A 23,418-nucleotide genomic window follows, 5' to 3' on the forward strand; every position below is an offset into this window, starting at 1 on the left:
TTCTCGCCTGTCGGTGCGGCTCGCGCGATACCTGCAAGTGTAAAGATGGTTTCCACGACGACTCCGGCGATTCGATAAAGCTACCTCCGCATTGTTGCGAAGTCGTCGGCCGACCCGACTCTCGGAGCGCGAGCGACGGCAAGTCGTTCAAATCGGACGCCAGTAGCGCGTCCGAGTTCTGTAGGTCGTCGGACCCTCCGCACGGCTGCGACGATTTCAAATTGAAGCCAAATCATAACGTAGAGAACGATCGTCTCAAAGCCGATCGGTTCAAATGCAGCTGCAAATCTGAATTGAACACGAATTTTCCATACGAAATGGAGTGCGATTGTAAAACTGTGTCCTTCGAGTCGAACGCGAGTAACGTTAGCACGAAATCCTGCGACTCCTGCTCGAACGGATCGTGCAATTGTATCGGTTACAAATTCGATAGGAACCGGCCGAACTTCTCCGCGATGGACTACACGTATACATACAACGAAAATATATATAAGGAAACGGTGAAAAATGAGTATTTCGAGGGTAGATTGCTGGACGACGAAAAGTTTACGGAGGGTAGTTTGCCAAAAGTAGGCTCGGATCAGTCTATGTCGGACGAGAAGCGGTCGAAACCCAGACTGTCCCTGGGCGATATGAGAGCGTCTTGGAGGGAATTTAGCGGTAAATTTGGTGAGAGTAGGAAAAAGAAAAATAAACACGACTGTTGATGATTCGCGCCCGGCTATATGTATTATGCGGGTATCTGTGAATTCATTGGTGAAGCGTCGGTTATGATTTTTGATTTAAAAAAGGAATAATTTTTTGTGTGTCTTGCATGATTCAATGACGTTTTGTCTTGACGCAAAACCAAGCCTGGTCGATTGGTTTTTAGTAGTAAAAATAAAACAATTACAGATGATTCACTTGATAAATAATATATAATATTAATTTTAAATCAATATCATTTCTGTACATTAGTGTAAAGTTTCGCTCTTAAAGAGGGAGTTAGTTTTAGTTTCGTTACACCCATTTATCGGTTATCGTTGCTTATACGTTGTAAATATATACAAGTTATTTGTTAGATGCGATCATGTGTATTAATTTTTATTTAAAAATTGACTCAACTTTTCTGAGGATTCGTTAAATTCTTGTAGCTTCAGAATTGCCTCTCATCGCAATCTATGTTAAATAATATAAAGGAAATTAATACATGTGATATAATTTAGTTTTATTGTTATTCGATTAGCGTATCGCGTAGTTATTCTATTACGCTGTGTATCATAAAGCTTCATATAAAATCTAATAATTGAAGCTATGTGATACAAAGATGTTTTGGAATGGACTATATGATAGTTGGAACTGAGCGTATACTATTGAAGTATGGATAGAATAAACGATCTCTATATATAACGAATTATTCTGATTAAAAGCTATAGACTTTGCAAAATTCGTAGCAACAGAAGTCGGAAATGTGTCTTAAATTTATGCCAAATGCGAGAATTCGTGATCGATGGACTCCAACATTATTTATGTTATGTAAAATGATTTTTAAAAGTTAACTTCGCACTTGTAGGGAATATAACTGCACAAAAAGTGGATTTGTTGTTTTCGATACTCAAAGATTATGACCGTTTTTAGGGATGTGGTCAAACATAGTGACCACGCTCGCTACAAATACCCAAAACACCTAGTCAGAAAAAAGTATCGCGTTTTATTGTGATTTTGGTCTCTTATAATTTGTGTGTGTGTGTTCAAAGTGTAATGTTTAAAACATATTGTAACGAGTGGTAATAACGTTTGTAGGCGCGGCGTGCGAGCGCGTGGGCCGCTACCGGCCGCTGTCGCCGCTCTGCGACACAAACACGTAAATATCGCACTGGCATGCGAGCGCGCTTCTCGGTGTTCCTTTTTTGAATGTCGCTCTTTTTTTCCGTTTCTGTTATTTTTTTTTCTTTCGTTTCTTTTTCGGTTTTTCGTGTCCAGCCAGGTTCTGTGAACAACGTTCGACGATTGTATAGTTTTTATATAACTGCCAAGTAATCTACATAATATAACATTGCTAGCTGCGCTCCCATAAGTTGGTTGAGCGAAAGATTTTTTTACAAGCGTTGTTTAATAAAAATAGTTTAAGTGAGCGCTTGAACAGATAGACAGACTTTCTCATTTATAACATTAGTGTACTGAAAATATTTATTTGACCAATTCATTGCTTATAGTCCTTTCAAAGTTATATTTCAATTTAAATAATCCATTGATAAAGAAATCTTAACAACAACCTGCAATATTAGATTATTCATAAAGAACAAGATTGTTTACAGAATATGGCTGGTGAAAAACGGAAAAACGTCATGATATTGAATGAAGAGTAGATTTGTATTCGTCTCATTTTATATGACAACATAAACAAGTCAAATTGAACCCAAGTAATGCTTAAAATTACTCAAAACTACAACACTACTCTCATCGTAAAGTTGCAATGATGCTTCCACATAGAGCTATTCAAAATTTAACATTGATTTTTAATATAAATAATTCATTATAACTGTGTTTAATCACTGTATTTTCTAAGATTTCATACCATATTTGTTTCCTATCATAGCCACGATCACCGACTAGATAAGTTTGGTGATACTTACTAGTTTTTGTCTTTTTTTTTTAGTGCTTATTTATATCAATTGATACAAACTTAAAACTCAAACTTATAATAATACGACATGTTCGTTAATCTAGTAATAAAATCACAATCAATAAAAATATCCTCAGCAAAGAAATATAATACGGTTATATTATGAAAATTGGTTTATTTTCCTTAAATAGGCTATGATGATGATGATTAATATAGCACTGTGATACTATGTGGAAGCATTATTAGTCATTTATTTAATTTATATATGTTGCACCGCATCGGGCTGAATTTAATTTAATTATATTTTGAAAATGCGATATATTTAAACGTCCGTTTCGTGTTGGCATGGCCGTCACCATTTCGTTCGCATCCGTAAATTAATTTATAGCTTTTGAGTATACGATACTTTCGTCATTGATAAATAATTTCGTGTCTATAATATTCCCTTTTTACATATCATTTAAGATTTTATATTATATACGCAGATAGCCACTAACCACGTTAATGGTCTAGGGAAAAGATAATAACAACATTTATACATTATTATGTACGTAGGTATATACCACAAGACTTGTAAATTTAAAATATGTCCCTTATATTAACGATGTTGGTGGTGGTTCCCATACATGTTTTGTTTTTAAATACCAGCAATATTACTAAGGCATTCTTTTCTAAAGTATAGTTTTTTATGCATTATGATGAAAATTTCGTACGTTATTTTTCTCTTCTAAAAAAGGCGGATTTATGGATGGAAAGTTAGCGGCGTTTAAATCGGTTTCAAACTTAAAAAAAAAATTTTTTAATTCATCACTTTTTTAAATGAAGGAATGAAAATAGTTCTTATTTATAGTACCTGCAAATTAATAAGTATGGGTTTTATTCTTTAATGTTAAATGTTATTGCTATTCTAAATTTGTAAAAAAAAAAAGCATTATCCGCCATTTCCAATTTCGATCGACGTTCTTCGCTATGATTGGCTGTTAAATATTTAATGTCATTTCTTATTTAATAAATACGAGCGGCCTTAGTAAAATTGTATCATTCGATCGAAACCCATGTACAAACTTTTTGCACATTTTTTTTTGTTCATTCAAGCTATTTTGTTCATGATTGTATGTGTTATTTCTATTTTCTTTTTCAATCTAGGTAGTAACAGTTACTGTAAAACAAGACAAGAATTATTTAAAATTGGTATTGTTTGTAAAACGACTGGTATGGCATGGGACATGTTTCATTGGTTATATGGCAATATATGGCAATGGTGAACTGTATATTAATAAAAAAGTAATGTATAGGAATAACACATTATATCATCTACATATAGTTTGATATATAGTCTCATTCACATTACATGTCATCCTTTTCCTCTGTGTTTTCGTTGTATATATTCCCGTCTCTAGCAATGGAATAGTTGTAATTATTGTACCTGAAATATAATTAAAACATTTTTCGATTTACAAATTTTATCTATTTTAATTTTAACAGCTGTTGCATGTTAAAATCTAGAATAGAGCTAATTTCTAATTTACCAAGATCACATAGCAGATACTTTTTATGAAGCGGCACAGTGTTTTTGTGATTTCTTATAAACCCAATCACTTGCACTTATTTCCCCATGTTTAATCTTTTTAATGCATGCTTTTTACCGTTTTCGTTGTGAATACTCAAACATTTTTATTTTTTGACGTGTACTTTGATGTGTTATAATGATGTTGCTAAAATTATCGCCTTAATAATACGAAGTTGCGTTTGAGTGTTTGCAAGAATTATCCAGTTCAATTGTTTTATCTGTTGTCCTTGTTCATGTTCTTATATAAAAGGTATATAGAATGGATTTGCACAATGCTTATTAGTACGTTGATTTTCTTGAACGAAGTGTCTCGAAAGAAATGACCCAAGCCGAGATAGGGTATATGGCTGTCTCTCTCGCACACGTGTATTAGCCGAGTCCATTCTCTATGTCTATGTCCTTGTGGAATGTGTCATGTGTTTGTCCTTAACAATATCAACGCCACCAATGCCAAATTAAATATAACAAATCATACATACTATGAAGATCAAATATGAGCTATTGGCATTGCTGTCGTGTTTCTTTGTTCATCCATCCTAAACACTCATACGCTGTAAATCGCTTCGCACTAGAATCGAACGCATCACACATGCCACAGACTATTGCCACTCTTTGGCGCCGCCAAAGTGTCGTAACGGGTTTGAATTTTCATTCGCGTGTTCGTATTTCAAAAATGAAAATTCAAACGCTATAATCTGTGGCGTCTGTAATGGTCCGGTCGCTTACATGGGTTTCTCATTTCAGGTGAATCTACGTACTTGTGAGGGTGGCACCTTGGCTCAGTTAACCCCTCCTTTACTAAACGACAATGAACTCTAACACGGTGCGGTAAAGACCATTTTTCTAGTGACGTTGAAAAACATTTAGTGTTCTATGTGTGTCTATGTGTAGATATGTGGTATTTGCCATTATGCGGGTTGTGCCATGCCCCGAACTGATGTGATAAAGCTGAGTAATTTTAAGCACTGTTTCAGCATGATAATGTTACGCGAACGATTAGTTTTGTGGATCATTTGATAAATAATTGCTGTCTCTGTTCTTCTCTCTTTTACGAATGTTTGTTGTAATTAGGTCTGTATATGGGCTATATTCCTTTGCCATTTTTGACAACGTTCTTTTTTATTAAAAAAAAAAAACACATTCCGTCATTGAAATATCATTGGGGCGGTTATTTAAAAAGTGATCTGTATTGAACTAATCGGGATGCATGTCAAACATGTGGCCACGCGCTCGTGTGTGTGACTACGTGATCGTGTGTTTGACCACCAAATTGGATGTGTGACCACGTGATCGCATGTTACATTCATTGAGATTAGGAAATACAAAATTTAACTTATCATTTTGTTAAATTTCATTAACTTTTCTTTGGCATTTGTTTAATTAGTTTTGTATTCAGTGTGGATTTTTAGTATTATTTTAAATTCGTGAAACAGTTTATTTCTACATCATCCTGTCCTTAATTGTTTTGTATCACACGGTCACACACGATCACACGGTCACGTGTGCGATCACGCCGTCACGGGCGCGACCGCGTGGCCAAAGTGTCACGATGAACGCGTATTCTTTCCTTACGACTGATAAGTACAGAGTGGTTTTCTAATTTTCTATTTCCCTTGAGTTCCCTGGGAGTCTCATTTGAGTTGATGTTTACCTGCATTTCGAGCAAATCGACACATTTTTTTATAAATATATGAATTAAATAATTATGGTCCAATGCCATAAAATTTATAACTACAAACAGCGGTTCCAATGATTTAAAATTCCATAAAATATGAAAACTTGAATGATAATTGTAAATGATCCAACTTTATTAAAAACCAAGTAACGATATCTATCTCAATTGCACACAAATACTGGAGCGAAAAGATAGCTTCCATTTCGCATCTTTCTCGCTCTAACGAAAGATGGTTCTGAATGTCAGAAAGGGATGGCAGCAAGTGCAAAGTGTATGCCAAGGCTTAGGTATTCAAAAAAATATATTTGCCACAAAAATATCAGAGGTAGATTCAAAATCACAATTGGGACTGCAGTTTTATTCCAATACATTATTAAATCAATTAAATGAAAATAATTATTATGATTACTTAAATAAATATGACGGTATGAGAAAAAATTTAATCGCATGTTTGAGTACAAAAACTTTTTAAATAAATTATAATAATTAGCGAAAGTAATTAGTTCTGTTTTTAATTTTTTTTTATATATTTCGATTCGAAATTCTTTGTTTCCTCATTAACTTAGATTTTTAGATAAATCTTTTATATTTTATTAATAATTTTATTGAAATATTATGCCGTGAAGGTAAGGCAGATTTCCCCACCATACGGATCCCTAGTGTACTATGAATACTTTAAAATAATTATGTTTCTCGAGCAATAATGATATCACCATTTCAGTACAACTGTAGAAATATTATTTTGAATTAATTTAACATAAAAACATGATCTTTTGTTTTCAGTGTAAATTCCTTAATTCCCATACGTTTCAAAATCTTTAAAAACAATGTTTTTTTTTCACATCTTTTTAAATAATATACTTAATCGGTATTCAGTATTCATGGTACACAAACAGGGGTCTCATTGACTTAGTCTCGTAAAGGACAGTAGATTTTTCGTTTAGGTTCAAAGATCTCAGTAACTGCCATCGAATTTAGGCAATCGTTGGCCATTGTGTAATTTGAATCGATATTCTATATATTTTTTATATATACAGATTAAAAATATGTCTCTACTAAGTCGTGGTATATAAAATTTCACAAAACTCACATCGGCTTTTTTATTATTAATTCAAATTTCACAATGGCCACATTTATTGATTAACAAAAGGAACTTTAGGTGGCTTAGTTTCTATATTTCTACAAATCAATTTTTTATACTTATCACCCTTTAAAATTAATCAAATTATCGCATTAGATACTAACGTGTCTATTTAAATATCAATTGCTGGTTTAAACAATAAAAACTATGAAACAGAGCTTGCAAGGAGTATATTTAAGTTTGATTAAAGGCAAATAAAGATGCATTATAATGCTTTAAGAAAATCTTAAATTAACTTACTTACTTATCTTAATATCGTGGCATTTGGACTAAGGGACGATATGAAAGGTCCTATGTTTACTACGAAACACTTAAATGACAATAAAGTGAAGATTTCATTACGTTAATGTGCTTTACTTTAAGAAAATCTCATTGCTTTAGAACCATTGAATTAACGAACAAATACAACCAATTCATAATAATTTAGGTTTCTTTTGCGGTATTGAAGTGCTTGTATAAAAATATCACTTAAGATTAAGGTCAACTACACTTTGTACCTTTTAAAGTCTTAAGTTTCAATTTTATCTGAATATCAATTGTCTTAAATGAACTCGTTGCAAGCTCTCAATACTTAAATGTTCTAAATTAACATAATGCCTTTTTATTGTTGACCCGACTATTCACCTGTTTGGTTTTCGGAAACAATGCTAGGAACTAGGTGGCGATTGTTCATTTCCTGGCTTCTTCCTTATCTGTGCCATAGACTGTTCTGTCTATGGCTTTTTCTTTTTTATCTGTGGATTCCATATCGTTCCCGCGGTTTTTTAAAAATCTCGAGAATCGTATGCGACGTCCGTACCTCTCGCGTTGGAGCTATTCTAAGTTTTACTATTTATATTAACACGTTGACATACATACCAAATGGTATTTTATTTTGTATATGGTGTAATTCTTTTATAATTTTATACTTGTGTGCCGTGTGGAATATGTTTGATGGAGATTTATTCAGAGGCTACGTCGTACCTCGGCTTAAGTTAAACCTTTGTTCCTAGCATATATAGATATTATAATTTCTGAAAGTTTGAGAGCCAAAATTGAATGTTTCGTTACAGCTAGGGATATAAAGATTTAACTGATCTTGCATGTTATTTGTTTTGCAAATCTGTTCGTTATTTGAAGCCTTAATTTTCCTAAGTCGTGAATTTTCGTCAAATAAACTACATATATAACTGTTTGATATTGAATACAAACAAAATGTTGGAAAAAAAAAAATCTATTTCGGCCTTATAAAAGAAACGTGAAATGGGTGAACATTGCGGAAATGAATGTGCGTGTAAAATAATTTCGGATAAATACAAGTTTATATGAAATCTTGCCTACTCTTTCGGTAAGCACCTGTTGTGGCAATCATTGTATTATGAAAGAATGTAACGCATCATTCACCCGACACCCGCTTAACCGAAGGCGTGAATATTTCTATCGCACGCCATTGTGCGCGTGCGACAGAGACAGCGACCGCACAACTCCAATGGAGTTGCAATTTTTGAAAAATGGCAGGCCCATGTGTGTAGCCGTTCTTGTTTCTATGACGTTTAGGATTGCGTAAGATGGATTTATCCGGGATAGATAACGTATATGCCTTAAAAGTGACCTATTGTGTTTGTGTTTTATTTCATAGGTTATTTTAGGTTCAAAAAAAAAATTGTCTTGATTCGATCGCGTTCGAAATTTGACATTTGGACAATGAGTTAAAATTTGTATGTTGGTATGCTGAGTCGTCTCTTTGGAGTGCGGTTAGCGGTAAGTTAGACAATAAGGTAGGTAGGTTAGGAACGTCATAGAACCATCTGAACATGGATTGCAGTGTTGCTATGTTATAGGGGCGAACGACTAATGTACTTTCAAAATTATAAATTGATTTATATTGATTAGTATTATCATCACAAAAAATGTATGGAAGAAATTGTTATTTGTAATGGTTCGCCCCTTCGGGATAAGTTATATTAAGATTGTTTGGGCTCGTGCTGTCCCATTCACGAATGCTTCCAGTATGAAAAAAAATATATTTTTTAGGTTTCATGAATTTGTAACAATATTTCTGATTAATTAGTTTTTAATTTAATTTTTAAAACGCTTTTCACATGAACCCGCGCGCCATTTTGTTTTCGAATCATTTGTAAATATAGAATAAATCCAAATTACATCGCGCCGGAGTGATTTGTCGAATATTTTTTTTAATATAAAAAAAAAAATCAGCGAATTTGAATCTATTTGGCGTCCGTATTTTTACGCGTTTATCAAGTACAAATTTAGGTGTTTTAAGTTTGATTCGTACTAAGGTTATTTCTGTATGAGTTTTTTTTACGGCCACCTTTAGTTGAATCCCCATTCCACTTAAATTTGGTTCGCTCCTTCCCCCTTTTCCTTCATCAAAGGTTTAGCTTTAAAGATTGTTGTTTGCCTTATAAGAAAAATGTGATCTTATGACGATTATACTAGAAGGGTGTCGCAGTGGACGCGATCGCACCTTTTTGCTGGTCAGTGTTCACTCATTTGTGTGTGTTGAGTTTTGCGTCTCTGCATTTGACGAAGCATTTCTACTCCAGCAACAAAGCATAATTATCGGTTGTTTAACACGACATTTGCACACGTTTCATGATATAAAATGTGTGTAAAAGTAGTGTAAAACAACTGCTTTTGCTTCACTTCAACACTTAAGGCTTCGGAATGCTATCGTCAAGTGAAGAGCCTGATATGAACGCCACGTGTTTGGTTTAGATCCGCGCAAATGGCGGGCGGTCGCGTCACTGAATGAAAGAATATGCCTTGTATAATGATAACAAAATGAATTATGTAATGTAAGACTTGACAATGGGCCGTGTTACTGTAGCATCAGTGGAGTGTCAATTGGATACAGTTGTCGCGAAGTGAGCGCTGCCTGTGGACATTTTTAAACGAATTTTCATAGTTTTTGGCGTGTTTTTAACGATTAAAGTAAGAAGTGAAATAACGTAAGCGCAACAAGGTTTTTATCAGCAAATTGATTTCATTAGGTGGTAAGGACTGTCTCCTCTGACAATATTGGCTTGTATACTTTTGTAAACTTTTAAAGTTAGCGTTTCGTAACTGTTTACATATTTCTAGCGGTCTAACCACGGGCAAGGCTCACTCGCGACGTTTAATTTTTTATGAATCGTAAGAAGTTCTTAGTTCCACAATAATTAAAATAATAAAAGAATATGTAAATTTTTCTTATCTTAGTAAGTAAAAGATCTCATATATCATATTTTTTGTTTTGTCTTTTTTATATTTTGATGAACTTCAGAATAGTCGAGTTGATTTAAAGACAACCTATGTAAAATAAAATATATTGATGTATATAATTCAGTGTTTTATTTATGAGTTAGTTCGTCATCTAAACCCAAGTGTCTGATTTTTTTTTGTATTATCAGTAATATACCTATATTATATTATTATAACTAATCAGGTAAATTATAGAATTTCAAATCATTAATTATGAAATGTTCAAAATAAAGCGTTTTCTATCACAAATGAAGAAAACTATGTGATGTTGAAAGAACTACATAGTTTTGTAATACTTTTACATAAAAACTGCGGGGCCAATTTCAACAATTCTTTACTCATTAGAAAGCTACAAAATAAAACGCATAGGCTATATATTACGTACCTCGGGCGAACGGGTAATTTTTGCGTTTATAACACGTTCGAGTAGTGAACAAATGAATACTTTTAATATTATAACAGTAAGGTAAAAAAGCCTGATACGGAATGTTAAAATTAGCAGTAATTGAATAGTTATATATAAATCCAGATATTTTATTTCAGCCATCACCCGTAGCGACCGAATAGAACAATGTTTAGGTAAACCGTATATATTGTAGGTACATCTAAACATTTCTTATAACGATTAAGAACCGTGCAAACCAACATTAACCAATTTTTTTGCAAATTATTCTTCAAGCAGTATTTATTAGTGACTAGCTGTAACCCGGGGCATTATTCGCGCGGCTCCTGGTTAAAAAGTAGTCTGCATTAATCCAGACTACTCGTATAATCCATCTCTGTACTACTAGTATAGTATTATGTTATCTGTGCTCTGAACCAACATTCATACAGATACGATAAACTGTTTACGTGTGAAATAGTAAAAAACATCCATACATATATCCATCCATCTATATTTACAAACATTCACCATTATATATTAGTGAGATTCAATTGATTAGGCCAATCACTAGATTTTTAGTAAATCTTTTCGAGTTATGATGTGTATGCATAAGCGCGTGCGGCCCTGTATACCGATAGAGTCGAAAAATTAAAGTAAAAAATAAATGTTGTAAAAAGAAACCAACAAATAAAATCATAGTAATTTATTTTATTATCGTTATATCAGTACATTATATAAATCGCATTATCAGTTTAACTTAAAAGACCCCCAAACATTAAATCAGTTTACATCATTACATTGGATCTATTGAAAAGAACTTTTATTAATTATTGCTCTTAATAAACGATAACGTAGCGTTCGATAATTAAAAGAATCATCACGTATTTCGACGTCTGAGGAACAATCCTTTTTTTTCAACATTGTCTTCATCTCTTGTCATAACTTCTATTACACAGTACGGATTGATCGTCTCTTATCTTCTATAAGTATGTGTAAGGTCACTGCAGCTAGGGCGTCAGATTTGAAGTAAGGGCGCCATGTTGTGCAGTCAGTGCGCCAGGTCTGTGCAGACAGGGTGCCAAGTCTCGACAGCTAGGGCGCTAGGGCGCCAGGGCGCCAGGGCGCCGGCTACCGCGGCAGGCGGGGCCGCGCGCGGAAGGCGGCGCGCGGGCGGGGGCGCGCGCCCTTGCCGCCGGCGGGCGGGCTCTTGGGGCGCAGCGCCTCGATGCGCTCGGTGCAGCCGGTGGTCTCGCGCCCGTCCGCGAAGTTGCCCGCGTACAGCTCCGCGTTGAAGTTGGAGTTGGTCAGCTCGTGGCCGATGGTCACCCAGCCGGGCCGGATCGTCGAGTCGCGCCCGAACAGATGCACCCTGGGGACGGGTCATTACAATACAACAAACTGAAACGCTAACATTTGTTTATTCGATCAGACTTCGTTTCGTTACACTTTAGAATCGTCAAAATACAGACAGAAATTATTTACTCTTGAAGCTTTCCCTTAGTCAAACATTATCGAAAAGTACAACAAAAAGCTTTAATTTTAATTAACTCGTGTGTATGAACCAGCTTAAGTGAAAGCTTGTCAAACCAAAACCATTTCTTTGGTAATGATGAGATTTATTGAAAAAATTATAAATTACCGTCTCCTCCCCAAGCAGAAGTGTTCCATTATGTGGAATATTTCTATTGGTTTCTCCGTGCTGCCAAATTCAGGATCTTCTGATATGATCAAGTCAATATCAACATTTGCATGAATGAAGTCGCCATCCACTGATCTTCGCACTGTTCCCTTTATGCCTGGAATATAAAGAGTTATTTACATTGTTGGGACACAGGCCTCCTATCAGGGTTCAGGCCATAACCCACCACACTGGCCAAGTGCAGGTTGGCAGATGTCACATGTCGTTGAATTTTTGATTCTTGGACGTCCCAGTTTCCTCACAATGTATTCCTTCATCGTATGAGCAATGGTGATGTTATCCACATGCGCAGTTAAATTGAAAAATCAATTAATTGATTTAAATGCTTGAATGCCTATTTCCTTCTCCTCGCCCTTCCCAGTGCATTCCTTCTTTCCGGTCAATCCTTTCCTTGTCCCTTATCCTTTAAAAGCGGGCAGCGCATTCTCAGAGGTCTGAGCCTCTGCGAATGTTCATGGGCAGTGGTGATCGTTTACCATGCTTGTCTGGTCAAAAATGCTTATCTGGACTTGAACCTCGACTTATCGATTATCGAAGTCCGAAGTTCTCACCACTGCTCATTTTTACATTATTTACAGTAAAAAAATAAATAAATTACATTTTATGTAGAAACATTTACAAAAAAAAAAAAAATTAAATCACTGCACATAATACATTTGCAAAATAGCTTATAAAGGACAAATCTGAATATTCAATCATTTGATGTCACAGAAACCAGTGTCACAGAAACTTTCTCTGTAACTTATACTGATGTAAGGACCATTTCGGCTTCATCACTTAAATGTTTGCATTTTACACACTTTTATGAATATCTTCTCAATGCATTTTTGTTTTAGTGCCAAAGAAAGGTATGTTATTGTCTAAAAATACAAACCCATCAAGCAATGCTCTTTAGTTCTCTGAAACACTGCATTATGTTCCAAGTTCTTCGAATGCCCCGGATTTTTGATGTTAGTTTTGATCCAGCAAATATCCTCACACCTTCTAAAGCCCCACTTCTTTAAACATTCACGGCCCATGTCTAAACCTATAAAATGAGAAACAGTGGAGTAATAAGTGATGGTTGCCAAATTGTATTGTTATCTATATTTAATTTTTAGTTTTCAGCATTTAATTGCTTTACAAATGAGATTTTTTTAAGAATAGAGAAAATTTTAAAGAGGCGGGATAGTAATAGTTGCTATTATTGGGTTGCTAAGTGTGGGAGTTGCCATGGTATGGTGAATGACGCGGATTCGAATCCTGGCTTGTGATAAATTTGTTTTGATTCATTTGTATCAGTTTCCAAAAAAAGGAAAGAAAACTTTTAAAGTTGTTGTCTAACTATAACACCACCCTCGAAAATTTTAAGCTTTCACTTTAACATGAAAAAATACTAGTGACCTCTCTTTTATGCTCTCACCTTCCGAGCTTCCACACCAAAGGAATACAAACGAGCGAGGCTGTGCAATGTGATGCAACTCCAGATCCAGTACATCCTTCCACCTCCAGCCAGCTCCGAGCGGTGGCTCTACTAGTATCACATCAAACTTAACACCCATTGACTTTAGATCAAATGTCTGGAATGTTTAAATATTATTTTAAAACTTTATTTGATTTTTGATCTATATATTGTTCTAAGATGTTTGATAAGAAAATATCTTTAATGATTAGAAAAAATATTGCACAACATAAATAATAATATACTTAACTCAATTTTATTACTACAACATTACAATTTTATCTACATATTTTGTTCATTTTTTCAGCAACAGTCTAGGCTAAAGATGGTGGTGAAATATTTAAATTTGACTACTTAAAATCATTATATCACCTTGAGATCACACTTTAGATACATAGGTGGTGCTGCCGTTCGAGCTATCAGCTCATCCTTCAACTTAATCAGCTCCCGCAATTTGGGGTACTCCTCAAACCTGTCTGCTAGCCCCACGTCCCTTATAAAGTTCTGTGGCCTCTGACCAGTGTCCACAAAGTGCTGACAATAGTCATTGTGGGGGTTTGACGATTGTGTTCCCTGAAAACATTACATTATAACACATACAACACATAAATTAAATATGAATAAATTCACCCTTCCAATCCCAACCAGCATTACATCTTAAAATGTGAAGCTAGCCAATTGCACTTCAATATCATTAGGTATAAAGTACAAGAGAAAATGTGAGTGAATAAACCACGTTTTAGATATCCTTAGTAAGGATTGACTTTATAATCAATCTGCTGTGAAAACTGTAATCATCAATTATCTAATCGTACAGTATTGTTGTAAAATTTATACACTCATTAAAGTTATATAAATACAACTAAATGAGACCACCAAATACATTTTCTCAGTCAAAAGTTGTTCACCTTTAAAAATGTAGACGAATCAGTGTACACTAAGCTGTCCTGTTCCTTGGGACTTGGTTTCTCATTTCCATCAGCACTGAAACCGGATATAGCCTGTTTTTTGGGCAATACATCTAAACTTGCGCCTAATGCATGCCTCAGTTCACTGACACTGGATACACCAAGCTAAAATAAAAAAAATTATAATATAAAACAAATTTAGAACTTATTTGTAAGCTGTAAACAATTAATAAATGCGTCTGGTGAAGCTTATAAAATCATTGGAGGTTAGGACTAACCGTTTGTGCAAGGAGTTTCTTTCGTTTCTGTGATCTTTCACGAAGTTCTTTTAGTTTTTCGCTCATTATGTATTTGTCTCTATTCCATTTCTTATTCAAAAATAACTTTTCATAATCCAAACGCAAGTCAAGAAACTTTTATTATAAACACAATCATAATTCGTAAACCTAAACACTAAACAATCAAATAGTTTTGACCACAGATTAAAAACTAGTCACAGATTAAGAACAGACTAATAATATGTACAGATTCTGCAAGCTGCGACAAAAAATAAGATTTCTGCTTTTCTTTCTGTTACAAGTACAAGTCTTTTGGACATTATAAAAATAAATAAAATATCTCTTAAGAGGGTATGAATGATATAAAGGCTTTAATTTTGTAATTTTATTGTTTCAAAACCAAATCGACAACATTAATTCTTATAAATAAAATAACTTTGGAAAATGTAGGCTACAGTAACGTTGTATACCTAATAATCTACTGCTTAAATTATTCTTTTATGGAACTTTATTTCTAGATATTTATAGGCAGGGTCGTGGTAGTAGTCATAGTACAATTTTCATAAGTAACACAGTTTCCATTTTGATCCCGAAGCAATCCAAGCTTGCAATGACAGCCAAGCAGACAGCGACGCGGGCGAATACAATAGTGTTCTTTACAACGCGGCTCACAGCCATACCTACATGTATATTCCTCATTGGGTTTTGTGCATTTTCCTGCAAAAAAAAATGCAATATACACCCAAAATACTACTTATAGTCAGCTTCGTAGGTACATTAAATTTAATTAATTCATACATATGTAATTTTGAGATCCAAAATTACGATACATAGTGAAGTGATGCACGATATTTTTATAGTGTACACCCAAACTCATTATAAAGTAATTTTTTTCATAAAAATAGTTGGTAGTCATTAAAATGCTAAACCAGAAGGCACGTTCTCTCTTTATTATAATATATACAAAAATATTGAAACAATATAAATCTGGAATCATTTAAAACATTTTATTATTATACACACGTGGCAAGCAGTCTTTAGCCTCCACGCAATGGCCGCTATGGTGGCGCAACAGCGGTGGCTTGCAGAGACACCCACGTGTACACAAGTATGACGGACACGTGGGATTGGGGTCAGAGCAAGTCCGTTCGCACCACCCACAACCCACGTATACTTCGTCAGCCTGACACTCTTCTATTGAGGGCTCGTTCGCATCGCTGAGGGTTATTTCGGCTGTAATATATCAGATAACACCTTTATAAATTATTACCAACACATGCATGTACAGGAACAAACTATTGACAAAGATGATAAATTTTTTTCAACTTAATTGAATGAAAAGTTATGAAAACAAAAAATATTTTCCATTAAATTCTTTAGAACTCGACATCGATCGACATCGACATTATAACATATAAGTGAAAAGTTGTCTCATTTCAACAAGAAGCATGAAAATCATTTAAACTGTATAAAATTAACTATCTAACATTATTTTCTGTGCTAAAATTAAGAAAACATTAATATAATATATCTACCTATTAATATCTTTATCCCCATTTACTACGCTATACTTCTAAAACAGAGCTCAGCCCTTAAAAGCTACCCACTAACCTGTGGGACAGTCTTGTAACTTCACACAAGTTCCATCCGGGGCCCTGTAATACTCCTCTTTACAGAAGCAACCCGTTATACAGGCACCTGTACAGGTTGTAGGACTTGAGCAGGTCTTCTCGCAAGGCTGACATGACTTGAATATCTGGTCTGGACCACATGTCATTTCGTATTTGATCGTGCTAAGTTCACTTCTACAGTCTGCAATAAATGATCAGTTCAAAAAGCTATAAGCAGGTATTTTAGCGCAAATGAAACGATTTTGTAAGGACGAATCAGACAGGTATACAAATGGGTTCATCATTGATTATATATTGTGCAGAGTTGGTAGTAATACTTGCGACCTCATCACTGAAGAATCGAAAGAACACGGTGGAGTTTAGGCGGTAATCCCCGTCGCAGTGAGTGCAGTAACGCTTTAGTAGTCTGTGGTAGGCGTCGGAAATAAATCAAGGCCCTCCGCCCTATCCCCGGAAGCCTTAGGTAAGACAAAATGCATACTATATATAATAAAACAAACGGCATCCCCAGGTGCTACCTGGAAGATCCCGCCTTCGGATACGTTGAGACCTAATCGATGGTATTTTATTGTTGTATAACCCAATCTAAATACAATTGCCCTGTTTCCTGGGAACAAAATCTATCATTCGGATATTGTATAATAATCGTTGACAATTATATAATAAGTTATCTTACGGCGTGATTGTATTAACTTTCGTAATAAGATTATCATTAAAAAGTATATGAATATCCATAATATATCCAGCTACTTAAAGTGGAAATTAACATCATCAAGATTGATTTAATCCATCACAGATTTTTGTAGCTTTAATAAAACCAAAATTCGTAAAATAAAAATAAATACCTTTATGAACTTTGTGAACCACTATGTGAAATGTTATAAATTTAAACAAAACCCAGAAAAAGTACAAATCATGTAAAATCTAGTGTATTAGTGCACAAGAGATGCACACGATTCCCGACCATTCTATTAATAAAAGTCGCAAACTTTACAACTCATTTCTAACTTTGAACAATGTTAAATTGAAGAAAAGTCAAACACTTATTTGCTTTACTTGGTGGTTTTTAATACATAGTAAAAATAATGAAAATGACTATCACCGTTTAGATGTACTTACATGAATTTTAAAAATTCTTACTAATATTGATTATGCTTAGTACTCACCGAGTGTAGTAAATAATATGAAAAGGAGTGAACTGTATGGTGACATTGTGGAGAATTTTTGAGAAATGCCAAGATAGGTGGTATATATATGCGTTTGGTTGTTTATAATCACTAGCTGGATATTTGATCAGAACCGCGTCATACATTATGTCGCAAAAAAAACGGCCAAGTAGGAGTTGGGAACACGCATGTAGAGTTAAATTTTGAAAATCTTTTATCTATAAATTGAAAAAAACGGTCGAATTTCAAAAGTATTAAAACGCCACCCTGTGTGGACGTTTGTTGAGAAAAATTTATATCCCTAATTGTTTGCCAACTTGTTATTAATGATACTTAATATTGTAATAAAAGGATCTAGTGACGTGATACGTTTTAGCAAAGTCAAGCTACAGCGGTTCAACTCTAATTATGTATTAGAAATGTTTAATCTAAAAAGAAAAAAACATAACAAAAAGCAATTTATTACTACCTAATTAATTTTCTGAGAATTTTTTATTCGTTGCAATAATTAAACACAATATTAACCCTCCAAAATTGACTAATTATTAACTGTTGCAAAAAATGATCACACTATTGCATAGTCCAATCAATTTGAACTGTCTTCTGTTTATTTAAAAGCATAAACATTTCGTTACTACTTCCTTGAATGTAACACAAAATACGATTTTTTTTTTATAAAAAAATATGTAATAAATGAATATAATGTGTACAAATTTCTCCAGTCACAAATGTCTCCTTATCAGCTTACTAATATGGTTTCTTTATTTTTTTTTATAATTAATAGTATCCCTAATATCGAATATAATTTAATACTATCGGTGAAATTAAAAAAAAAGGTTATACATTATCTGTAAATGCAGGAGACGCCAATTTTCTTAATGCATTTTATCATTTCAACCCTAGTACTTTACGACGCAAACCTTATCTGTAAAGCTTTCATATGTTCGAAAATATATTGGAAACCAGGCTTAATGTATCGAATTCAAGATAAACATGCACATGTTTTATATTTTAGGGTGAAGGTAGTGAACTTATAAATTTATACATTTGTAAATAATTTGTTGTTGATATAAGACAAATGAAATAATAGTCAGAATAATATATTTTATTGGTAGACAAAATTGATTTACGCAATACTACGGATATGAATTGCGGAAAACCAGTTACATATAGTGAAAAAATAGTGGCACTTAAGTGTATTTGATTATTATTATTGTTTCTATTAAGTAACATCCAATGTAACGGTTTGGTTAAATAAATAAAAAAATACTCTTTTTATACAGCAAATATATTAATATTATTAAATAATCGGCTATGACAGCAGGCGCTTTAAATTATTAAAATTTTAATTAAAACAGATACAATAATTACATGGCATTTAGATTCACAACAAGGAAGGTTATAAAGATAAAATCTGTATTAAATTTCCCAAATGTCCACTCAGTAAGGTCCTCGTAAATCTCTGGGGATGTTGGAGTCTGGACCGGATTATGGCGTCTTCCCATGTACACGACAGATGTCTATCTGCGTAGTCTAAATAGATTATCTATTGTTATTTGGAATTGAGTAATTGTTTTCATTTCTCGTCTACTTTTCGCATTTGTTATTATTACCATAAAAGGCACGATATTTCTGTGAAGATTTTGCTTTCCATGTGAAAAAAAAAAACTCAAATAAAAAACATATAACAAATATTTATTGCAATTATGGAATATGCAAAAAAACTAGATATATTGCGTAAAAAAGAAAAAATAAAAAAAGTCTCTCCGGCGGGGAATCGAACCCCGGTCTCCCGCGTGACAGGCGGGGATACTGACCACTATACTACCGAAGACAATACGAAGTCTGTTAAATTAGTTGTACAGTATAGCCTAATACTTAGACGAATATACAGGTGGAATACATAGCATTCTTTTTATACTAATGAAAATCGCATCTGATTCATAATACTTAGATATTAATTGTTTAGTTTAGATAGATAATATTTTTTTGTACTATTAGATCTGGAACATAATGTTACTAACATATTTTTTGATATTACCGTAACATTAGAAATCTTTTTATTTTTCAAAATGTTGAGACATTTTCAAAAGTAACAAAAATATTAATATATTGTAATTTCTCAGTCAATTTTTCAGTCCATCTCATACAAACAACGTGACACATAATTTATAGGTACATATATCATATTAAGGTATCTCCGCTAAGCTATTAATATGCGTAATTACATATATATTAGATCTTTTAATTACAGAGAAAGTTTTGGCCCCAATCTGATAATTAACCCTTATCAAAGAGGGGAGTATTACCCTACACCTATAAGTAGGTATCTATCTATAACATTTTTGTTTTTTGACGTTTGCTTAGGTTTTTATCTTCACCTTCTTCAGTTTATCCTAGTTTTATGATGTTAAATATATGAGTAGCAATTTTTGTATATTTATTATCGATACTAATATATAAAGCGTGTGTAGCGTAATTATTTAAAGCTCGAATGCGCTTATCTCAGGAACTTTTTGGTCGTATATATAAATCAAATTTGTTATTAATTAAAAGTCCTTTCCCACTTGGAAAGTTACTACAAGCAGGAAATTTCGTAAGTACATAGTGCGGTGTATACTTGTTAAACTTAAAACACGCTTCATTAATATGAAAATTGTTTAATTTATTTTAACGATAAACTCATGAAATTATTGTATTTCACTGATCCTTGATAAGTATATAGAGAGAAGATAAGAATTTAATATGTAGTCTGTAAAAATCGAGTCTAAAAGGATACATCCGAATTTATGAACATACAGGTGAAGCTCATAAAAATGTGCTAACATAGTGTATGTTTAAATCGAGTAGTCAGAACCTTTCCTTAGGTAAAATAAAAGACAAAATTCATGAAATGCACTATATTTCTGTTGCGTATACACTACAAACTTTAATACAGTAGCAACGTAAACGTTTAACGAAAATAATATTATAATCAAACCTTATGTTAGACACCAAACCATGTGAATACCGAAACCATATATATGGCGGCATATTTTAATAAAAACACTTCGATCAGTTTTAGATTTCTTTCAAGCAAGACACTAATAAAATCTAAGAGCTAATTCCAAAAATAATGATTATTAAATGAACAAACCTGATCATTCGTTTATAAAATCTTACATTTTGTCCATTTTTTATAAATTCTTTGTATTTTCATATTTTAAGAGCCGCCATATTCCAAATGACTAGACATAAATCGTTCAAACTTCAAATGCAAAAATTTGCGAAACAAAATTGTACTGTGTTACATGAATTTTTGTGTAAAAGCCAATCAAATATATTATTCCGGACGGACAATCCAATGCATTTTAGAAAGTACAATGTCATTTCTCAATATAAACTGATAACATTAAAACATTTCTGAAAACTGGCAGTATTATTTAAGCTATGTTTGTGTCACGTATAAAAATGCTATCTGGATATCAATATACAAACACGTCAGTTTAAAATGTATCCAAATATATTATTTTAATTTATTCTATTGCTTTCCGATTTCGTACAGGCCATGTTTGGCAACCTTTCATTTACTTTATGAATAAATGAAACGCGTTGCCACAGTCTAGATAATAATAAATATATAAAACTATAGTTTTATTTTACACTCACCCTAATTATCGGCATTTTATAAGTACATTAAGTTGATTAAGTGATTTACGAAGGTAACATAAGCATTTAAAGGAAAGACACTCAACAAATATTACAAGGCACAAATAAATTCAGTACCTCATTTCAACCACTTAAAAGTATGTTGAATCTTAAAAAAAATTAAACGAATACTTAATTAAGCTTGACAAAAATGCTTTTCAACAATTTACAATTGTTATTTTGCCAAAGTATATGTGAAGTAAATGAAAGTAGATTTACATTTATTGCTATACATATTATAATATACAGGGTAATATTAATGCTAAGATTTTTGGCACCCTACAGAAAACTAAAAATCGTCTGAACTACAGCTATTTTCGATATACTATGTACATAGGAACAATGCATCTAAATGTTGTTAGTACGATTATTAAAATAAGTACATTTATACGACTTATCCTAAAACTTATTTACAGTGATACACAAGTAATTGTTATAAGTTGAATAATGTTATAAAATATAAAAATATATGTTTTATATTTGATTACATTTTATCAGGTAACTTAAACATATAAAATAATGATTAACCTAAAATATATTTGGACTACAAGATGTAAGGCATGAAGCGTTGTTTGTTTACAAAAAAATCTGTCATTTAAGTACATATTTTGTACAAATAAAAAATATTTTCTATGTAAAACGATCACCGACGTTTCTGGGGAGGGCTGTAGCACAAAAAAAATTTCAAAACCATCAAACATAAAAATAATAACGTTAATATGTTGATAGCTCCAGGACTTGTGAAAAAAACAACTACAGTGGAATTGAAATCCTCCTTTATTTTCGGGAACGTCGGTTAATAACGCAAATAATAAAATATCGTGCCTAATCGTTGTAATATATGTTTAAAAGCATAGATAACATTAGTCTAAAACCCTTATCCTCCGTTGAATTTAAAAGCTAAGACCATTTTCGAATTTTCGAGAACATCCTCATGCTATACACATAGTATAAGATTTTCTTGTAGATATGTCACATACAAACATGTATGTTTATTACGATTAATTTAATTCAAATTCACGTTTCGTTTTCATTTAATATACACGTCCTACTAATTATTCGTTTATTAATTTAGTTTCATTGTAGTAGGACCAGCCCTGAAACAAATCACTCATTTGTGAGGATAATCGTCACGACAGAAGAAATGGGACAAAGCCGTAAAATATTTTAAAATTAGCTCCATACGCTCTGTCTCTGAGAACGTGTTTTAAGAAGTAACGTCTGATTAAATCTCAATTTCCCAATATAACCATTTTGTTTAAAATTTTATATTTGATCTTTTTGCGTGCAATTTGTTATCAATTAACACGAAAATTTTGATTTAAATTTTCATAAACCATGATTTATACAACAAAAAAATTGTAGATTCAATTTTCAAACATTTTGATTTTTTATTTGAAATGCATATAAGGTAAGTCTTTCTACGCTCGCGTACTCCTGGCCGGACGTGGCGACGCTTCGCATGATAATATTTCATGCGATTATTTTTGTTATTCAGTAAGAATGAATATTAAAACAAGATTGCAAACGCAGAATTGTCAGACGTTTATTTATGATTACGTTTTATTTAAAAATTCAGACACAAAAAGAAAGACGAAAACATCTCATATTTTTATTCGACTCGGATTTATTAATTGGTGATGTCGCAGATGAGGTGCGCCCTGTCGATGCTGGCGTACTCCTTGCCGGAGCGCGGGCGCGCGACGTGCCGGTCGGGCGCGTCGCACGACGAGTAGGACGACACGGAGAGCGACTCCATGTAGTCGGACGTGTCGGACGCGCCGCTCGACGTGTGGCTCGTCACGTTGCTGTGCCGCGCTGTGCTGTCTGCGTCGCCTGGGGCGCCCGTGGAGCGAATGTTAGTGTAGCACGTGTTTAAGGGACGCCATTAGGTGACATTTCGTGAGACAAAGGAGAAAATTACGAGAAACGGGAAAAAGTTCAATCCAATTTTTACTTTATTATTACGACCCGTAGTCCATGGATGCA

The 23,418-nt window shown here is 33.5% G+C and overlaps 4 protein-coding genes and 1 non-coding gene across 6 annotated transcripts in view; 1 reads left to right on the forward strand and 4 right to left on the reverse strand.

Moving 5' to 3' along the window:
* The window catches only part of LOC119840251 (phosphatidylinositol 3,4,5-trisphosphate 3-phosphatase and dual-specificity protein phosphatase PTEN), a 49,779-nt gene extending 39,465 nt beyond the window's left edge, over window positions 1–10,314 (forward strand). Inside the window, exons 10-11 of one of the 2 annotated variants that reach the window (XM_038366766.1) lie at window positions 1,783–1,843; window positions 4,920–10,314. In XM_038366766.1, coding sequence (XP_038222694.1) covers window positions 1,783–1,843; window positions 4,920–4,923 — 65 coding nt within the window. In that variant the 3' untranslated portion in view covers window positions 4,924–10,314. The remainder of the gene's footprint in view (window positions 1–1,782; window positions 1,844–4,919) is intronic. The other variant, XM_038366767.1, reaches the window with a different exon arrangement.
* A 993-nt stretch (window positions 10,315–11,307) lies between these two features.
* LOC119840285 (N6-adenosine-methyltransferase non-catalytic subunit) lies at window positions 11,308–15,134 on the reverse strand. Its single transcript, XM_038366831.1, has 7 exons — window positions 14,946–15,134; window positions 14,668–14,832; window positions 14,132–14,332; window positions 13,721–13,877; window positions 13,193–13,345; window positions 12,259–12,415; window positions 11,308–11,988 (listed from the first exon to the last, which is right to left on the reverse strand). Exons 1-7 carry the CDS (start codon window positions 15,009–15,011, stop codon window positions 11,748–11,750), a joined length of 1,140 nt encoding a protein of 379 aa, XP_038222759.1. The 5' UTR covers window positions 15,012–15,134; the 3' UTR covers window positions 11,308–11,747.
* Window positions 15,135–15,459: 325 nt separating this feature from the next.
* On the reverse strand, window positions 15,460–16,722 carry LOC119840221 (serine protease inhibitor swm-1). The gene is made up of 3 exons (XM_038366734.1): window positions 16,557–16,722; window positions 15,969–16,178; window positions 15,460–15,662 (listed from the first exon to the last, which is right to left on the reverse strand). The coding sequence occupies exons 1-3, from the start codon at window positions 16,720–16,722 to the stop codon at window positions 15,460–15,462; spliced, it is 579 nt and encodes a 192-aa protein (XP_038222662.1).
* Window positions 16,723–19,504: 2,782 nt separating this feature from the next.
* Trnad-guc lies at window positions 19,505–19,576 on the reverse strand. Its single transcript has one exon. It is a non-coding gene; the product is annotated as a tRNA-Asp (tRNA).
* Window positions 19,577–20,627: 1,051 nt separating this feature from the next.
* The window catches only part of LOC119839875, a 116,235-nt gene continuing 113,444 nt past the window's right edge, over window positions 20,628–23,418 (reverse strand). The window contains exon 10 of the mRNA XM_038366295.1: window positions 20,628–23,265. Within this exon, the coding sequence (XP_038222223.1) occupies window positions 23,060–23,265 (206 nt within the window). The 3' untranslated portion in view covers window positions 20,628–23,059. The remainder of the gene's footprint in view (window positions 23,266–23,418) is intronic.

Source organism: Zerene cesonia, chromosome 5 (genome assembly GCF_012273895.1).
Source record: "Zerene cesonia ecotype Mississippi chromosome 5, Zerene_cesonia_1.1, whole genome shotgun sequence".
NCBI classification, from domain to species: domain Eukaryota; kingdom Metazoa; phylum Arthropoda; class Insecta; order Lepidoptera; family Pieridae; genus Zerene; species Zerene cesonia.

What these genes read in the sequence shown, in the direction of transcription:
- LOC119840221 (XM_038366734.1), bottom strand. Translation starts at nt 16,722, where the DNA reads ATGACATGTGGTCCAGACCAGATATTCAAGTCATGTCAGCCTTGCGAG. An exon ending in GTTACAAGACTGTCCCACAG is followed by an intron (nt 16,179 to 16,556) that starts GTTAGTGGGTAG and finishes GATATATTACAG; the next exon opens with CCGAAATAACCCTCAGCGAT. An exon ending in GGCTAAAGACTGCTTGCCAC is followed by an intron (nt 15,663 to 15,968) that starts GTGTGTATAATA and finishes TTTTTTTTGCAG; the next exon opens with GAAAATGCACAAAACCCAAT.
- LOC119840285 (XM_038366831.1), bottom strand. Translation starts at nt 15,011, where the DNA reads ATGAGCGAAAAACTAAAAGAACTTCGTGAAAGATCACAGAAACGAAAG. An exon ending in AGAAACTCCTTGCACAAACG is followed by an intron (nt 14,833 to 14,945) that starts GTTAGTCCTAAC and finishes TTTTTATTTTAG; the next exon opens with CTTGGTGTATCCAGTGTCAG. An exon ending in TAAAGAGCATTGCTTGATGG is followed by an intron (nt 12,416 to 13,192) that starts GTTTGTATTTTT and finishes TTTATATTCCAG; the next exon opens with GCATAAAGGGAACAGTGCGA.